At 33.6% G+C, this 19,110-nt stretch overlaps 1 protein-coding gene across 1 annotated transcript in view; it reads left to right on the top strand.

Moving 5' to 3' along the window:
- The first annotated feature begins 6,833 nt into the window (after positions 1–6,833).
- LOC126975897 (anosmin-1) overlaps positions 6,834–19,110 on the top strand; it is a 30,979-nt gene continuing 18,702 nt past the window's right edge. Inside the window, exons 1-3 of the mRNA XM_050824012.1 lie at positions 6,834–6,969; positions 8,304–8,489; positions 16,656–16,842. Coding sequence (XP_050679969.1) covers positions 8,340–8,489; positions 16,656–16,842 — 337 coding nt within the window. The 5' untranslated portion in view covers positions 6,834–6,969; positions 8,304–8,339. The remainder of the gene's footprint in view (positions 6,970–8,303; positions 8,490–16,655; positions 16,843–19,110) is intronic.

Here is a 19,110-nt window from a genome sequence, read left to right as displayed (position 1 = left end):
ATACGTTCAATAAAAATAAAAATTTCATCGGTCATTAATGATGTCATAGAGGATATCAACTACCATCAAATTGGACTTGTCCAAAAAAATTTGCCAACCGCTTTGTGGAATCAATAATCGGCTGCAGTTTTCCGGAATCGATAAGACTTAGGGATCTTGAATAGAGCATACTCCCAACATAACGGCCTGCAATGGATCTATGTCTTGTATCATACCTATGACCTTGGTGTTGCAGATGTCCATGAGCGATTGCTTCAAAACATCCCATCACGTGAGTCTATTAACCATTTTAATTACACCCAAAAAAAATACACTGTCAAACAAATCAAAATTTACAAAATCTAACAATTTATCAAGTTCTCCCAGAACTAAAAAGGAAGTCTGCAAGGGAGAGTGCGAGAAAGCAATATGTCTACTTGCACAGCGAATTCTTGTTAAGTCGATCTTAAGTTATGCAATGTGTCATTATTTTTATTGGGAAGACACAAACAGTATATACAAAGATATCTATATAAAGTATTAAATTATTATGTACATATCAAATAATAAACTATCGCATAAAGTTAAATTAGACACTGATATGTTTATTAGTTGTTAAGAACTAAATTTATCCAGGAAAAAAGAGCCTTTATATTCGTATACAAAATAAAATAATTGATGTTTTACAAGCCCAACAATCAGACGTTCTCCTTTATACTAACCAGAAACTCTTAGGTGTGAGTGGCAATGAATTTCTTGCCACTTCTTCTCATAAACGCTCAACTTTTTGAAGTGGTTGAATATAATAACATTTATGACTTTGACATCCATGATCGTAAATTTTGACCTAAATTAATAAGTAGCTAAGTAAGCAGCATGGCATGTTGTGCAAAATTATTGTTTTAGTGTTCAACTATACGAATTAAGTGACATGGTCTTATATTTAAACAACCTACAGGTCATATCTTTTATATTTCTTTGCAAAAGTCTTCACCAAGATTTTTAAAGTGAAACTTTTATTGCATCGACTAAAATTGTTTTGTCCATCTATCGCATGTCGCATTACAGCCGGCCGTTGTTAAGTCAATAATTTCAACAATTGATTACAAGTCAGGTTGACTGAGTGGTCTAACACAATTATTATCCTGATATAAGTTAACTTATATGACACTTTGTAAAAGTTTCACTTACATTGTGATTTTATAAAACCACGCAATTGCTTTTTAATGTGTTGATAGCTTAAGGGTTTTAGCTCCACTGTCCTTCGACACCAAACTATTCATAATTACCAGTGGGAGGCTCCTTTGCACAGGGTGCCGGCTAGATTATGGGTACCACAACGGCGCCTGTTTCTGCCGTGAAGCAATAATGTTTAAGCGTTACTGTGTTTGGGTCTGAAGGGCGCCGTAGCTAGTGAAATTACGGGGCAAATTAGACTTGACATCTTATATCTCAAGGTGACGAACGCAACTGTAGTTCCGCTCAGAAATTCTGGGTTTCTAAGGAATCCTGAAAGGGTAGGGCGTATCAATTATCATCAACTGAACGTCATGCTCGTCTCGTCACTTACTGTCATTAAAAAAAATTGTATATCATCACATAATATTATAAAAATTTCGAGCAAGCACTTGTATATTAAATTAAAGCTATTTGCTTAAGAGTTTTGGTGAACAAATAAGACTTATCTGGTTTTGAAAATAGAACAAAAAATTCATACTACAGCTATTAATACATATTAAAAGAACAATGGCACACGAATAAGACAAAAGAAAAACTTGGAGTCTGTTAAGGTGCTTATTAATGTATCTGCTTCTTAATCTTATAGGTAATAAATGAACACAAACAAACTGCCGTGCCCGAATCTCAAGTCCATAATGAATAAAAGAAGGACAATGCGCTTCTAACGAGATCAGCTCGAGATTAGCCTAAAATAGTCCGTAATCGGTTACATTAAAATCGAATTTGCCTTGCTTATAGGTGATAATTTAAATCCGAGCATATGGGATATTAATTTATTCGACAAAGCCAGATTTCATCGAATTGTAACAAAACAATTCATCTCATTAGTTCCTTTTGCCTGTTCTTGGTGAAAAAATGCAGATATATCGCTCAGAATGAAGTTGAGGTATCAACGACCGGTTGATTGCCTCTTTGCGCATGCGCCGGATGCCCTTCAAGAGCTTAATTAGAGCTTCTGTAGTAGACGCATAGATATAATTATATACTATCAGTTAAACTTTTGACTTATTAATTAACTTTTGATATTATTAACTTTCTATGCTATCCATAAAACATCTATATTAAAGAAAAAGATATAGCTACCCCAATTCGAGTAAATCAATCAAAAAATAATAATATTATATTGACACATTTTTACACAAATTATCTTGCCGCAAACTAGGCATAGCCAGTACTATGGGTACAAGACAACGATATATTTAATACATTATACTTACTTAAACATACATAAATATATATAAACACCCATGAATCGGAAACCAAACATCCATATTCATCATATAAATGAATGCACCTACCGGGATTCGAATCCGGGACCTCTGGCTCAGTAGGCAGGGTTACTAACCACTGGGCTATAGGAGTCGCCATAATTAAGGAATTTATTGTTTTATTATTTTCTATATTAGATTTTTAGGAAATTAGCATAAAATTTCAATACTCCTTGGCTCTTGTGTATCACAAACATTTTGTGAAGGAAACTTTTGATATATTTTATTAATCATCTGAATCTCGACTAAAATGTTCTGGGGTTTTTATGTTTATGAGTTCATGATATCAATGACCGCGTATTAATTTCGCTCAACGCTAAATATCTGCTACAACATACTGAGGCCTATTAGGGCTGGGTTGCAACAACTAACCTAAGCAATAACAGACATGTTAAAGTACCGCTTACGCAAAAAATTCGTCATCATCGCTCGAGACTGGCTCGGGTACGTCCATTTGGGCGTTGGATCGCAGTGGAGACAAATCTTTAATCTAAGATGATGGCATTACCTTTACTATTAAACGTAACCGTCCAATCTTCGCCGGTTAAAGCTATTGTTAATGTTAAATAGCGATCTGTCAAAAGTGACAAATAAATGTTCGATATTGACTTGATATTTCACTTTTTAACTTTTACTTTTAACGTTAAATTTGACTTAAACCTTAACTATAACAGCTATAATATGATGCAAGTTGCAACCCAGCCTAAAAATTGATTAACCTTGACAAAAATTATTCGATTGTTAAGTTCAACGTGATAAGTTTATCAACATGTGATACATTAATTGTTTAAATAATACCTTAATTATTTACAGTAGGTATGTATAGACTATAGACATATACTGAAAATTGATCGAGGTTTTTTTATAACCACACAGGAAAAGTCACAGGAGCGTTTTCAACATTTAACACCGGGTAGCCGCGTTTTAGGTTTGCCAACACCACGGAAGCAAATACATTCAAAAGTTTTGTTTGGAAAGCGATAACTTGAAAACCTCATTTTGAAGGAAGGACACCCAACCACATGGCGAGGATGATGATGATGATATTTTCAACCGACATTTAAAAAAGAAGGAGATTTTCTATACTACTAAATGTTTTTTATACATTTGTTAGATTATTTCTTCGGCATTTGTCCGATTTCAAAAATTATGTTTTCGTAAGAGAGTATACTCCTATATTGGTTTTATTATTAAAAAAATAAATCTAATCATGGAATTTATGAGAAATTGATGGAACATTTTTTGATACCTGATGTACCTACATATATAGCGATTGTGGTGATTTGATGATAACGAATAATACAAATAAAAACTGGATCTTGTTGAAAGTGAGTATTTGCAGGCGTGTGCTGACATGACAGTAAAGCGACTTGCTCCAACCTGGTGATGAATACGGAAGATGAGCATCGTAGAACTATTTAGTAGAACCATGTATCCAAGCCTTGAGATCCTTCACCACGACTACTACATTGTTCGCACTAGTTGTTGTGTAGTCATTTATGAAAATGTATGGACTGGATATTTTTTTATCAATTGCCATAATAGGCAGTTTTAACATTTTGGCATTGGAGACTCCTTTACACAGGATGCCGGCTAGATTATGGGTACCACATCGTCGCCTATTTCTGCCGTAACGCAGTAATGTGTAAGCATTACTGTGTTTCGTTCCGAAGAGCGCCGTAACTAGTGAAATTACTGGGCAAATTATACTTGACACCTTATGTCTCAAGGTGACAAGCGCAGCTGTAGTGCCGCTTAGAATGGGTATTTCAAGAATCCTGAGCGGCACTGCATTGTAATGTGCAGGGCGTATGAATTACCATCAGCTGAACATCCTGCCGTCTCAACCCTTTTTTTCATAAAAGAAAAGAAGTAGGCAACCAGCATTTAAAGCGTGATATATTTTTTTACTATAACACAAGGTAACTTAAAGGTAAGTCTACATCATTTTGATGTGAATGGCGAAGATTTATTTTGATATTTATATTGACATTACATTTATACTTATAAAAAGTTTAAAGCCGGTTTTTTTCGTTCGGTTATAACTTATACTACGTAAACTACCGACCGGAAAAAACTTATACCATAAGATGCAGCAGAGAATGTTTTAGTATTTGATATGTTAGTGATCCGGAACCCATATATTTTTGACTAAGAAATACCTATTTATTCACAATACAAATAATTCAGTTAAATAATACAATTAGCGGGTACGGTACTTAATTTATTATATGGCAAAACTGCATAGCTGGATCAGCACTTGTAAATAAGTGTATTTAATTTTTTTTTATGTTAATAAGGGGCGAGACGGGCAGGACGTTCAGCTGATGGTTATTGATACGCCCAGCCCATTACAATGCAGTGCTGTTCAGGGTTTTTGAAAAACCCAAAAATTCTGAGCGTCTTCTCGTCACCTTGAAACATAAGATTCTAAGTCTCTCATTGCTCATTATTTTCACTAGCTACGGGCCCCTAATGTCGTTATTTTTGTGTTTTACTTGGCACCAAGTTCAAAATGTATCGAATGTTATTTTTTCCTTTTTAGTGAAACAGTACATGCATGTTTGACGCCGATTTTATGTGTGAATTTATACCATGGACCGTGAGCAATTTTTGAAATTCTTTCAATTCTTTCTATTCAAAACACGTCCAGCGGTCACTACTACATAACACATAGATGATACCAATACTACATATATGTCCGGCCATATATTGTGTACGCATTGCTATCATCTCTCTTTTTGCCTGCTTGATGTTTTTGCTCTTTTTATGCCCTCCAGAACAGCAACTCGAAGAATGCCAACTTTTGCTTTGCCTTCCAAATGACTGAAAGATGGGCAATGGCTCGTAATTTCAACACTAGACACTAAAGGGAACAAAAAGTTTTCTATATGATTAGAATAGAATAGAAACACTTTATTAGCCAAAAAAAACACACACCTTCAATTTACAGTATTAATTACAATCTTTAAATACTAAATTAAATGAAATAGGTAACAAAAATTATTAAACAATAAAATAAAAATTACATAAAATAAAATTAAAAAGAACTGTGTGGCGCGTGATTCCCTGCTAAAAGAAACTGACTCAGTACATTGTTGGTCATTGCAGAAGACACCAACATAACACTGGTTTTTAAGCAGCACCCAGCAGCCCCTCGTGACATTTGAAGTTGACAGTTGCTGTACTCTTCCCATCGTAATTAATAAAAGATTAAAAGGCATAAAAGGCATAATTTATTTTCTCAAAATTTATTCCTTTAGGACTCTTTTTGATGTCATTTCTAACGCTACTACCGTTTCATTAAAACGCAAAAGAATGTTTATGTTACCCCAATCCTCACCACCTGACTCTTCATGACCTTCACGAGAGAGTTCTAAAAGAAGATACAAGTTTCTTTTGGAATAGGCTGACAATATCCAGGATAGAGATACATGCTCGCATACGGCTTCGCAAGTAGGTACCATCTTTAGCATAACAATACATGTTGGATGCAAGTAACGTTTCATTTATATACAGAAAAAAACAAGTGTAGGTATCCTCATGTCATTTTTATTTTATTCTATGATAAGCTGTTCGTTCTCCTGATAGTAAGCATACGTCCTACCCGATAGAAAGCCAATCAAAACCCAACATCGCCGCGATGTGCTTGCTCTTCTGATTTTAACATCAGATTTAATTAAGTCTTAGCGGATACTTCAGTAATTTCACCAGCTGCGGTAACCCTACAAACTGGAACACACATAGTCTGTGCATACTAAGTATTGCTTAGCGGAAGAAAAAGCAGCTGCGATTCTGCTTTCTCATCTCCCCAGCATTTACTACTAACGAAAAATTTAATTTTTTTTAAAGATCCATATTTTATATAATTATATTGGTGAACTCTCATTCAATTATGCTTGCTATCGCAATAATATCACGTTTATATCTTCTTCATATTGAATTTATGAGATCTATTTACCTACTTTTAAATATATGCTTATCATCGGCTTTTCCAATTATGTGTGCAAGTTTATTGAATGAATCTGTAATTCCGCATAAGAATGCGCCGGCCGTGTAAATGTCTAGATAAGATAAGAAACAATGATAAAATATTGTATCAATAGAACATTGTAGCGTACGACAAATCGTTGAACTTCATAAGTTCATAAGCACTGACATTAGAAAGAGTGAAGAACCGCCAGCGAATAAGGAACGTACAGGAAGCCATGCATTTTTTAATTAGGAAGTAGTCGCGGAAAAGCAACCTTATGTCATTGGCTTAGAGTGCAGACTGGACACGGGAAAGTAGTGTGATGGGTATTAATGAAGTAACACTGTCACCAGTGCGCACGCCGCATTGCGTACGCGCAACTCTGAGTCAGTCTTAGCGCGTGCTTCAGTCGGTGCATACGATACTATACTGCCTCCGAAACGTTCGGGTCGATGACTCGTTGCGAGTTTTCATTGACAAGAAAAATTATTGATGAGTGCTTATGTTGAGGTGAATGGTTTTTAATATATCGTGAACAAGTTTAATGAACCGAACGAAAATAAATACGTGCATCGGTGTATATAAATTTTATTTTATCATTTTATTGTAGATGCAAAAATAAATGACAGAAATGAATAAGTAATAAGTTTAGTAAGAATGGTTTAGTTATTGCTCATAGGCCAAATCTTATAATATGCAAAGCTATTTTATATAATTAAAGGTTGCAAGAGAGCTTTAAGAAAAAACCTTATATTTACTGAATCAAAGTTCTTGTTTTAAGTCAGAAAAGTGTGCGGCGTGCATATATAACCCATAGTCTATAAGCCCAAGGGATATATTAATATTAAATAATATGCAAATTGCAAATAAAAATATTTAAAAAAATTATGCGAATAATGAAATACCTGTTGATTTTTAATATCATTAATTTGTGAAAGATATTATTAATTTTTTTCAATATAATTAATCATTTTCGACAGTCTTATATATAAAAAATAATAATAAAGCATTCTTATTGTATGATGTAGATAATAAATTATAGTACATTCATGTTTACTTCTATACATATAATCGTAATTTTAAGTTCATACGCAGATTTTCACTAATTGACATTGTGATAGTATTAGTATGAAAATATGTGACATTTTTTCATATTAATACAGGTGTATTAATTCTGGCTAATCTTCGAAACAACTGTACTTAATTTGGATGAAAATTTCACTGACAGATATCTCATATATTAAGTATAGGTAGTTCCGGCTTCCTTATTTTAGAAAAAGAGATGATTTCGCGTAAATAAATCAAAACCCATCAAATTTACAAGAAAATCCCCTTGAAGCATAGAATGTATTATAGAAATAGAATCACTTTATTAGCAATAAAAAACACTCACACAAAAACACAACAATCTACTATATTAATTAAAATCTTATAATACTTAATTAAATAACGCAACAATAATATAAAAAATTAAAAATAAATAAATAAAAATAACAGTGTCAGCGTGATTCCCTGCTAAAAGGAGCTGACTCAGTATATAAACTTCATAAATAAGTGTATACTATTTAAATAGACAGTTAAAAATACCTGAAAGTATTATTTGTAACATAAGGAACGAATCCCTCAATATGCCAGACTCATCCTTAACCATTTTTATTAAACATTTAGAGCTTAGTTTATATTAGTACTATAACTTTCGAAGTGTAATAAAAAGTAACATCTCTGTGTTCCTCGAACACTCGTATCCTGAACCGCTACTAATCTTATTTTATCTCTCTCGGACTTGATATACCATTATTCCGTTTTTATTACCTTTCATTAAGTCTAGATTGGCAATATTGCAGATTTAACAATTACAAGCGAGTTGAAAATAGAACAAGATGAGAGCGTGTGTTTTCATCCTGCTGTTTACATTGTTGCCAGTCGTGATATCGAAGGCTGGGAGATATTCGCGGCTGCAGAGTGAACCGTTGTCTAAGACAAGATGTGATTTGCTTTGCATTGATGCCAGCAAGGAAACAAAAACTAAGGTTAGTTTGTGGTTTCTTATTATATTGATCCCTTGTAGATTTATAAAGTGAAAATAATAAAACAGTTACATAGGTTATATAAACTTATACCAGAGAATAAACTGAATATATCACATCTTAAGCAGTGCAGTCGATATTAATACTATCGTTGTGCTGCAGAAGAGGGCTAATCGCGCTATTTATAACCTAGGTGCTAAAGAATCATTGAGAGAAAAATTTGAAGAAATAAACATTTTGACTGTTGCTTCTCAATATATTTTTGATAATGTTCTATATGTTAATAAGTACATTAGGGATTTGCTAGAAACTGTGTCAAATCATAATGTTAACACGAGTAACAAACATAAACTTGTTATACCTACTACTCGGTAAGTCCACTTAGTAAGTCTGTTATTTGGCGATGTTTATGCTTTTTCAATATGATCCCAGAAAATGTACAAAACAAATGTGTTACGAAATTTAAAAGAATTGTTAAAAAACGTTTGTGTGGGAAAGGTTATTATAGCATAAATTATTTTCTTAATGATACCACAGACTGGGAATGAAGCGGACACCCTCAGGCTCTTTAATTATAAATGTATATTGTACGATATGAAATTGTAATCCATATTTTTATAAAAAAGCCGTGTTTCTTGCGCCCGTTCTTCTAAGGTCTGAGGCAGTCTATGAATAGTCTAGGCAGTGAATGGGTGGTAGTTTTTGACGATCAATAAGTCATTTTCAGTCCTATTTTGAATAATAATATTTGAATTTGATTTTATCGCTGACAGCACTGTCAAATACAATGATAATTTGGAAGTTTACCAAATATCAGAAAGCCTAGCAAATAAACGCGGGAAACGTTTTACGTCCGAATAAACCAATCATAAGCAAAATGTCTATTGGTAAGACTTTATACCAAGTTTATTTATAAGGCCGTTAGTTTATGACTCTCCACAGTACTCGAAGATAAAATAAACTCGGTTAGGTGTATATTCTTTTGGTGCTGTTTCTTCCCAAATGATTTTTTTCATTTTAGTTTTATCGTATGAAAGTGAAGTTAAAATAATTTTAAAAGAATAACTACGTTACCTTTTTATTATAAATGGGTGAACCCCTTTTAAAAAAAATATTCAGTGAAAGGATACAATATTAACACATCTTACTTTCTAATTATAAACAAACATGGTTTTAGCGTGTCCGACCATATATAAGTAGTAAACTAGTGTAATATTAATCAATCTAATTTAGCTGGTTGATAGTCGCATGGCTGAGCCTGAGAATAGGAGAGTGGTAATAAATATATGTTTTCAACAATAGAATAGGAAAGTAACTATCATTCTTTCTCAAATTTCGACTTGGAACAGAAAAATTTAGTAGTAAGTTAAGAGTTTACTTCAATCAATATTACTCGATAGAAATAGAAACATATATATTTATCACATAGAGTGACAATAACATAACATATTGCAACAACACTTGGTAAACACTTGGTCATGAAGCTACATCAGTTCTTAAAGGAGCTATGACATGATAAGAAACTACCAGTTCAAAATAATATTATTATATAGATGAAACAAAAATTTTGTATGTAAAAATATAATCACATAATATATCAGTCGAACCAAATAATGTCGTTTTTAATTTTTTTTGTTTTTAACTTTAATGATGTAATGGCAGCCTTTATTATTAGCCAGTAGGACTACGAGCGAAAGAGTTTGGGATTAAAAGACCAAAGGTTTTTTTTGGAAAATCTATTCCAATTAATCTCCTGGAATCCAAGTGGATTCTGAGATAAAACTTACCAAAGCACTACCATTGAGATAATAGTATCTGCATGAGTATCTATCTATATTGATAAGTGTTTATAATAAAAATAATCATTAAATTCTGTTCACAATTGTTGCAGAAATCAGGTAATATACACATCAAACTTAATATTTTTAGAAGCTGATCCTTTGAAAAGAGCTCTATATTTGTTTCATTATGAACACATTTTTATTATTTTCAAACACTACATGCAAAAGTTACGATGGTATGACGTAAACTTCTAAAAGTAAGAGATGTACTTAAAACTTTGCTAGACCATAATATATAAAAAACCAGTGTCGTAATGTTGGTTTCCAGTGAAACTAATGAACGGATTTTAATGGGGATTACTTCATGGAGTGCTGTTTGGTTCAACTTGAGAGATAGGATTGTTTTTATTTCGATTTGGGACCCATAATTATTTTTATTTCCAATATTAGTCTTGTATGGACATATTTTCTATGAGAAAATTTTTTGACGCACGGTTTGACAGTTAGCATATTATACGAAATAATTCTTGATATTATGAAACATCTGTTAGGTCATCTAGTTTTTCTATAGAAAACTTGTTCTAAGAATAGTATTAGTTCAGCATTAGCAATTCCTACGAGGAAACAGTTTGTAGGAACGAAGCGACCGCGAGGGCCTTGATACACCCCAGCAGGGGAATCATAATTCCTCCTGAATGACACAGTGCTTTGATCACATCTACTAGGAAAATAAAAAAGTGTGTACTTTTGTACGCACGCAAGAAGTTACACATCTTTGGCGTAAGAAAATATAAATCCTTAACAAAATAATTATCTAGTGCTATTTTACGATTGTAGAAGGAACAATATTGTAATAAAGAACGTATTAAATACAAACCAATAAAAATATTATAATACGCATAATTTTGTTAGGTGACGTTTATTAAATTATTTTTATACAATTACAAAGAAATGAATTTTTGCAACTTATTTAACAATGTATTAAAACATATTTAATTCTCACCCGTTGTTTCAGTAGACATAATTATGAGTTACAAGAGGTAAGTGGCTGAAGTATTATACAAACTATCTAATTAACGTCAGGGTGTCGAATTTGCGTGACGGTGTCCGCGCGCATCGTAAAATTCACTCTGATAATTTTTCCCTAAGTATAACTAAGGATTTTTTTTCTTTAAATAATTATAAAATTAAATTTGATCGAAAAAAGCTATTTGAAGACTATGAAAAGCATAAACGCATTTACACAAAACATATATTATATTGTAGCTGTATGTAATGGAATGTAAAAAAAAACTTTTTTTTACCTGTCACTTTCTATTGAAGCCTTTTCCGAAGTGGGGGTAAATAGGAAATTATATACCCTAACATTTAACATTCAAAAATATCACTTATCGAAATGATTAAAACAATTTTGATTTGATTTATGTCGTACTTAGAATTATAAATAGTATAGGTGCGTATTAGGTAACGAAATTATCGCATAATGACTTTCACTATTTATATAAAGACGCTTCGCAAATAATATTGTCCCAATAACTATCAAACCGTAATCACTTAATACCACAACGAATTATTCACGATAACAAACGTCACTACAAGCAATAACCCGTCGCACATAATATTATAGGGAAAGTAAAATGTCTCAAAAAATTCTAGAAATATTTGTGTTTAACTTAGCAATAACCTCAAAAGTATATTTATTAGTTATCATATCAAATATTCCGGCGATTTTGACCAGATCGTCGGTCTATCTTGTGGGGCCTACCAACACTGAATCTTCCGGTACGTGGTCGCCATTCGAGGACTTTACTGCCCGGTGGGGCATCTGTCCGTCAAACTATGTGCCCTGCCCACTGCCACTTCAGTTTCGCAATCATTTGGGTTATGTCGGTGACTTTGGTTCTCGTGGGGATCTCCTCATTTGATCTCGCAGGGAAACTCCGAGCATAGCCCTTTCCATTGCCCTCTGAGTGACCATGAGCTTCCACATCACGCCTATAGGTAGGCAGAGCTTATCACAGTTTTGTTTTTCATAAATTTTTATTCACAGTGTTTCCAGGTGATTATAGCATAGATCCCTTCAAAACTATGTACTTTGACAAGCAATGATCCTGATACATGATTGATCAAAAATTTAACAAAATAACGGGATAGACTGACGTTGAGTTATCACCGACTCCCAAGTTCTCCTGCAGGAGGTGTTGCAACACCAGAAGCATACTCGCTTTTGAAGGCGCCCATATCTTGGAAACACCGCGAAAGGATGCTCAATCCATAACGTGGCAGAAAGTTCGTTGAAAACGGCACTGTGGAGGAACGTCACACATCCTGATAGTGAGGATTATATAGTGCTTAAAACTATCAAATCCATTTATCTTGATAGTGTTAATTTGTGATTGACGCATGTATCCGCTGCGAAGAATTACGATTGAGCACATAATTGTTTGATTAATATTTTTTTATCGACGAGCGGCGGCTCGCGTACATTCGTTGGCGTGCCAATATTACCATTGAATCGAATTTTAATCACAATATTATGTTTTCTGCACAGACAATAATTTTAAATTAAACTAACCTAAGTTACTCCTTTATAACATCAGCTTTCTGCCGTAACTGTTACTGCGTAAACATTTGACCAGAATTGGCCTCACTTGAAGCCAGGTGGTAGTACCTCGAGCGATTGATATTACTATCGCATTAAAATACTCATATTTAAACGTACATTTCCCACTCCACAGACATACGATATCGGCAATTCGTTGCCCCGTATCCCGTATATCGAGTATTATTATAAAAATCTATTAAGTGAATGAAAAGGATATTTAAGTACCGAACAATCCCTCTACTATCTACTCTCATGGCAACAGTAAAGCAAGATATCAAATTTCCTCATGTCGTTAAGCCAGTGTATCGAGCTTTTATCATAATTTACCAATAACATTAAAATTATTTCGATGTGTTGATTTTTTTATAGATCGGATGCAGCTATAATCAAGAATTCTCTTGATTGTATTGGAAAAAAATAAAAAAATATGTATTTATAAACTATTTGTAGATTCAAAAATCACGATATATAAAATGAAGCCATTCTAGTACTCCAAGCAACATTTATATTATATTTTAACTCGCCTTGCGCGCTATTTATCAGCGTGAAGTTTGGTAATTTATCTTAGCCTGTTATTGAAAAACGCAACATGGTTTTTTTTATGTATGGTCTTTAGTATAACAATGTATAGCATTGCTTTGTTATCCTGTTATTGAAAAACGCAACATGGTTTTTTTTATGTATGGTCTTTAGTATAACAATGTATAGCATTGCTTTGTTATATTTTAAAAGGCATACATGCATAAAAGACATAAAAGACATTTATTTTCTCAAAATTGATTCCTTTAGAATTCTTTTTGATGTCATTCTGATAACTACTAGATACTACTACCGCTTCGGAAACAAATGGTCAAATTAAAATGATACCCCTCACTTCTGAGATTAATCACACAAATTAAATTTGAAAACCAAATTCGTTCGCTCGCGCTCCGTGCGAGCGCTCTTCCATTGAGCTAACCATTCGAGACAGGCATCGTTCATAAATTTTATCACTTATTTATAAAGGTTATCACTTAAAAAATAACAAATTGTTTACATTTAAAAAGCGACATCTCAAGTCAAATTCCTAATCGGTATGAAAATGGATATGATGTAGGTATATATGTATGGGATTGAGCAGTTTATCAAATGTAAAGTAGATCCTGAAGATGAAGCCACAACCTGAAAGTTGTCCAAGACATACAAGATTTATAAACGTCACTCGAACGGTTGGTTCAGTGGAAGAGCGCTCGCACGGAACGCGAGAGATCGTGAGTTCGAGTCCCGCATGGTTCATCAGTTTTCAAATTTAATTTGTGTAATTTATAGCATTGTTTTGGTTTTTATTGAATAAGCACAGAATATATATGATCCTATAATGATCTCTCTGTACACGATAGTACAGTAATAACCATTATCCAGTCGAATTTCCGGGAATTTGCGCGTAAAAGTTATTTGATTTCCCAATACGAACGACTGCGGTAGAAAAAGTTTCTCTTTGTGCTTCTTTAGGGTCATTACGTAATATAAGATAACCAGAAATTATAAGCAAATACATTAAAATTAATTAATTAGCTACAGACAGACGGAAGTAGATGATTTCCTAGTTTATTATGGAACCAAAAAGGGCTTCATCACGTTTTTACACGGTTTTTATAAGCTTCACCTGTATGTATGTTTGTTTGTAACCGATTCATTTGGGCATGATTTTGACCCACTTTAAACGGCCAGATTTCTTTCAAAATTCGTTGATTTATCGAGGACTGTTAATTTATTCTTCAAAAATCTTATTTTTCAATTTGCAAAATAAGATTTTTGTTAATTTATATAATTTACATCTATCGTGTATAAGGCAGGAATTGATGTTAGTTTTAATTTTTTAGTTCGGTTTTCTATAAAAAGAGTGTTTTTTAGTTTTTTTAACTACTATTATTATTAGGTGTACAGCGTTTTTAACGTATGTAACGGTGTTTGTCTGAGGTAGTTCTCGTATTGCCTAGACATATAATTAACAGAGTCATTATGCGAAACATGTACAGTTAACATTCCTATTGTCTAATTATAATAGCTATACAAATAGTTACTAATAAACGAAATTCACAAGGAGTTATTGTTGCATTCACGATGTGTTAACCAGTAGGACAGTTAGACACTTTCGTGAGTCATTTCTGTTTAGGTGGGTACATCAAAAAAATAGACGTTTTATCTATTCGCACTTTGCTTTTTATGGATAATTGCACCAATAGTACATTTTTTGCCCAGATAAATGAAGAAATATTTCTCCGAGAGTTTTCCCGCGGTAATAATATAATTTAATAAGCTATTCTACTATATAAACCTTCCGAAATTGGCAAGTGCCCTCGCGCCGCAGTATATCAAAGATTTCTTATAATTATGATTATTTGAGTGAATAAGATAAATAAATTAGAAAGCTATTGAAACAAGCTATATGACCATGTAAAATAAACAATCTTATAAACCAAATGAGGAAAAGAACAGAACAGAGTCAGCACTTGGTCAGGGCGTAGTGAGCCGTACGGCACTTTCGATTTTGGTTTACCTGAAAAATCATGCGACATATTGCACTTCACGATTTTGGAAGGTAAATCTGAAAGCTCGGTATTTACTACTTACATTTTATAACTCAAGAAAGACTTTGCTGATCCTTATGAACGTCGGAAATGATAGGCTATATGATGTTAATACATCTTAAGGTAATCATCTCAAATTTATTTTTAATACTTAGATTTTAAATGCGCTGGTATGTCAATAGCTGCTTTCAATATTTGATGTATAAGTTAAGATTATTTAGAATATAGATTTTATTTCGTCCATCAATCACTCTTGTTCGTGCCATTCAAAGTGTCAATCTTAATTTTCAAATCCATATAGCAGTCACATCCATACAAATATGAATAATGACATTATATTAATGTTTGCATCCGAGTCACGTTTATATGTGCTTAAGTATTTTTACTGCATTAAATATATTGTTATCTGGTACGCATAGCCTATGCTTATAATTCCTAATTTGGGGCTAGACAATGTGTGTGAAATGTATTAATTATAATTATATTATTCATTACAGTCATGTAATAAAATTACTAATTAATGTAATATATTATTCATTATTCATGGCGGCCTTCTTACATAGAGGTTCTGTTACTCGTGCTACAAGACCTTTTTTTCAGTAAATCCCCGATTTGGTCTTAGAATGTTCATCCATGTCGATCTTTCAACCAGGCTTGTGTTACTAATGGCACTTTTTGGTAGAGGGATTTCGTATGAGTTCGCGTCACCGACATGCTCATGACTGGCGCACTCGATAAATAATATTAAAAAAATAAATTTAAATATATATTATAGTTAGACACTTTGTAGATGGGTGAAATCTCTTGAGTTCGCATCACCTAAATGCTTTTTGCAGTATATCTGTAGCTATACAGCTGACGTATTATGCAACATTAGTGCTGTGTATATCTTATAAGTGAAATTGAATAGATTTAGTGGAAGATTCAATGTGTATATACTATGCATTGATGAAATAGTGTTTCTGTTTGATTAATACATTATTGAAAATAAATTTTAAAAATAAATTGAATTTAATAATTGTATTGTTTTTAAATTTTAAATTTTAATACTAAAAGTTCTAAGGTTTATCGGCAGTCTCTACTGCTATTTTTTTTATTGTTTGTCTCTTTCATGAGTTTATTTTAAGTCTTTTGTATTTATCTGTGCCTACTACACGTTTCAGTTAATAAATATTATTTTTTTCTTTTTTATCTTGTTTGTGTTTGTGTATAGTGTCGAACGGAATGCCGTGCCAAGGAAGTAAAACCAGGAACATGTCCCATGACGGAGAATCCAAGATGGGCAGCGGCTTGCGTGGAGGCTTGTAACAAGGACTCCCAGTGTGATGGGACCCAGCGCTGCTGCAAGCTTGGTTGCAGCTCTGCTTGCAAGGAACCTGTGGATCTTTTAAACATACCGGGTAAGAAACTTAATTAGAGTCACCATCCAATAATTGTCTAGTGCTATGTGAACGACTCGATCACCTAGCGCTGCGTACAGACATTGCTTCATTGTGTATCTTCTATCAAATTTGTTATGGGGAGTGGTCCGAAGAGCTGTTTCACCTCATTCCTACCGCCGAATTCCACCTTCGACCAACATGCCATAAATTAGGATATGATCCCCACCATCTGGATGTGTGGCGATCCTCCACAGAGCGGTTTTCAAGGATCTTTCTTTGACGTACTACAAAGCTGTGGAATTAGATCCTTGTGCGGTGTTTCCGTGACGGTACCTTCAAAGAAAGCGCGTAGACCATATATTAAGGCCGACAACGGTAATGTGATTCCTCTCGTATTGCAAGAGAATGTAGGTGGCGCTGATTTCTTAACACCAGGTTACTCGCATGCTCGTTAGTCCTACTTTTCCATAAAAAAATTCAAACCCATTCAAAACAAACCAATTCCATCGGTGATGTGCCTATTAATTTAAATAACTTTAAGTGACGGGCACAGGGGCCTAAAACGTTATCCTGATACGTGACTTTATATCAAGTTCTACTCGTACTGTCACTTATTAAGGTAAAAAACGGCTTAATAGCAAGCCGAACAAAAAGTGGAAAATAATATTTAAAAATGGAGAGTACGATCTACAACGATATAAATTCAACGAGAAATTTTAATTATAATAAACCACTTTTAGCCCTTTATTGAATTAGATATCTTCTTCTTTTTCATTACAAATCAGTACCAAAATTACTCGATTTATTGTTCTATCGTATGCGTATCTATTTTTTTTTTACTATCCTCGTGATCATGGTAAGAATGCAAAACCAAAATTTCTGTTGTCATTGGTATTCGATATGTCTTGAAGATGATGATGTGAAGATGAAGATACACATGAAGCGTGTTTAAATATACAAATTGAAGTTATCATCATAATTTATGAACCAACCGTTCGAGAGTCGCATGGATCGTAAACTTTGGTCTGTCTTGTTCAACTCTCAGGTTGTGGCTCCATCTACAGGATATAACTTTACAGTCGATAACCTGCTCAACCCCAATAATTGCATATTAGGAAATAGACTTGAAATGTCGCTAATTCAAATCTAAGCAGTTTGTTATTGTGATATATGTATCGTTTCTGGGATTAATTATACAAATTAAATTTATAACCAAAATTTATCAACGATGCGGGACTCGTGCCTCTCGGGTTCTCTCCGAGTGCTTTTACGAACTTGGCCAACCGTTCGAGTGACGCGTATTTGAAACGTATAAGAATAAACAACTCATATAGATTAATTCTCTCGAAAGCAATTTGTTAGAATATGAAGAGCATGATTCCAGGGTACTACTTATCGGTTAGTGATTCTTATCAACCCTCTTCTCATACATCAAGAACTAGAATTATATTACCGGCATGCGGGGTAGCTTCTCCCTTAATACATATACTATTTTAAGGAATCCGTGTCACTTCTACATCGGTGCGAAAGATCGTCCATTCGAAACTTTAGTTGTGTGTAAAAATGCCACTCACGAGAAACCTATGTTTTAGACTTATTGATTTTATTGGGAAATATTTGAATACAAAAGACACCAAATTATAATTGATACAAAACACCTGGCCGAGACTGCCTACGCTTTAACGTTAATTTAAATTAATAATTTAAGCGCATTATGTAAAAAATTCCATGTACCGGAAGACGTAGTGTTGGTAGGCCGATGGACCTGGCCTGGCCTACAAGATGGACCGATGATCTGCTCAAGATCGCCGGGGTAGGTTCGATGAAGGCAGCGCAGGATTGCCGATCGTCGTGGAGTTCTTTGGGGGAGGCCTTTGTCCAACAGTAGACGTCATCCGGCTGATGATGATATGAAAATTTCGTAGAGTTCCCTCACCTTTACAAAATTTCGACATAAATATATGTCTCAGACTAAATAACATAATTTCCATTTTCTGGTCTTAATAAATATCGTGAAAATCATTCGGGTTGTTTGCCTGTGAAAATTCACATTAATTCTAATATTCTAATATCTGTTTGGCTGAGTGATATTTTAAAACAAATATTTAACCTAGTCAATAGCTCTTAATAAGCGCAAACTATAGGAATTCTATGTTACGGCTCGCTGTCAATCATATTAATAAATCTTCCAAATCAAAGTCCTCACTCGTGTTCGTCATCATTTGAACAGATAACCATTCAATAATACACAAATAACGTTCGAATTATTTCACATTTCTTAAATAA

The sequence above is a fragment of the Leptidea sinapis genome, chromosome 38 (genome assembly GCF_905404315.1).
Source record: "Leptidea sinapis chromosome 38, ilLepSina1.1, whole genome shotgun sequence".
Taxonomy (NCBI): domain Eukaryota; kingdom Metazoa; phylum Arthropoda; class Insecta; order Lepidoptera; family Pieridae; genus Leptidea; species Leptidea sinapis.
The sequence above is the reverse complement of the archived record's forward strand: the minus strand, read 5'-3'. Positions and strand labels throughout refer to the sequence as shown.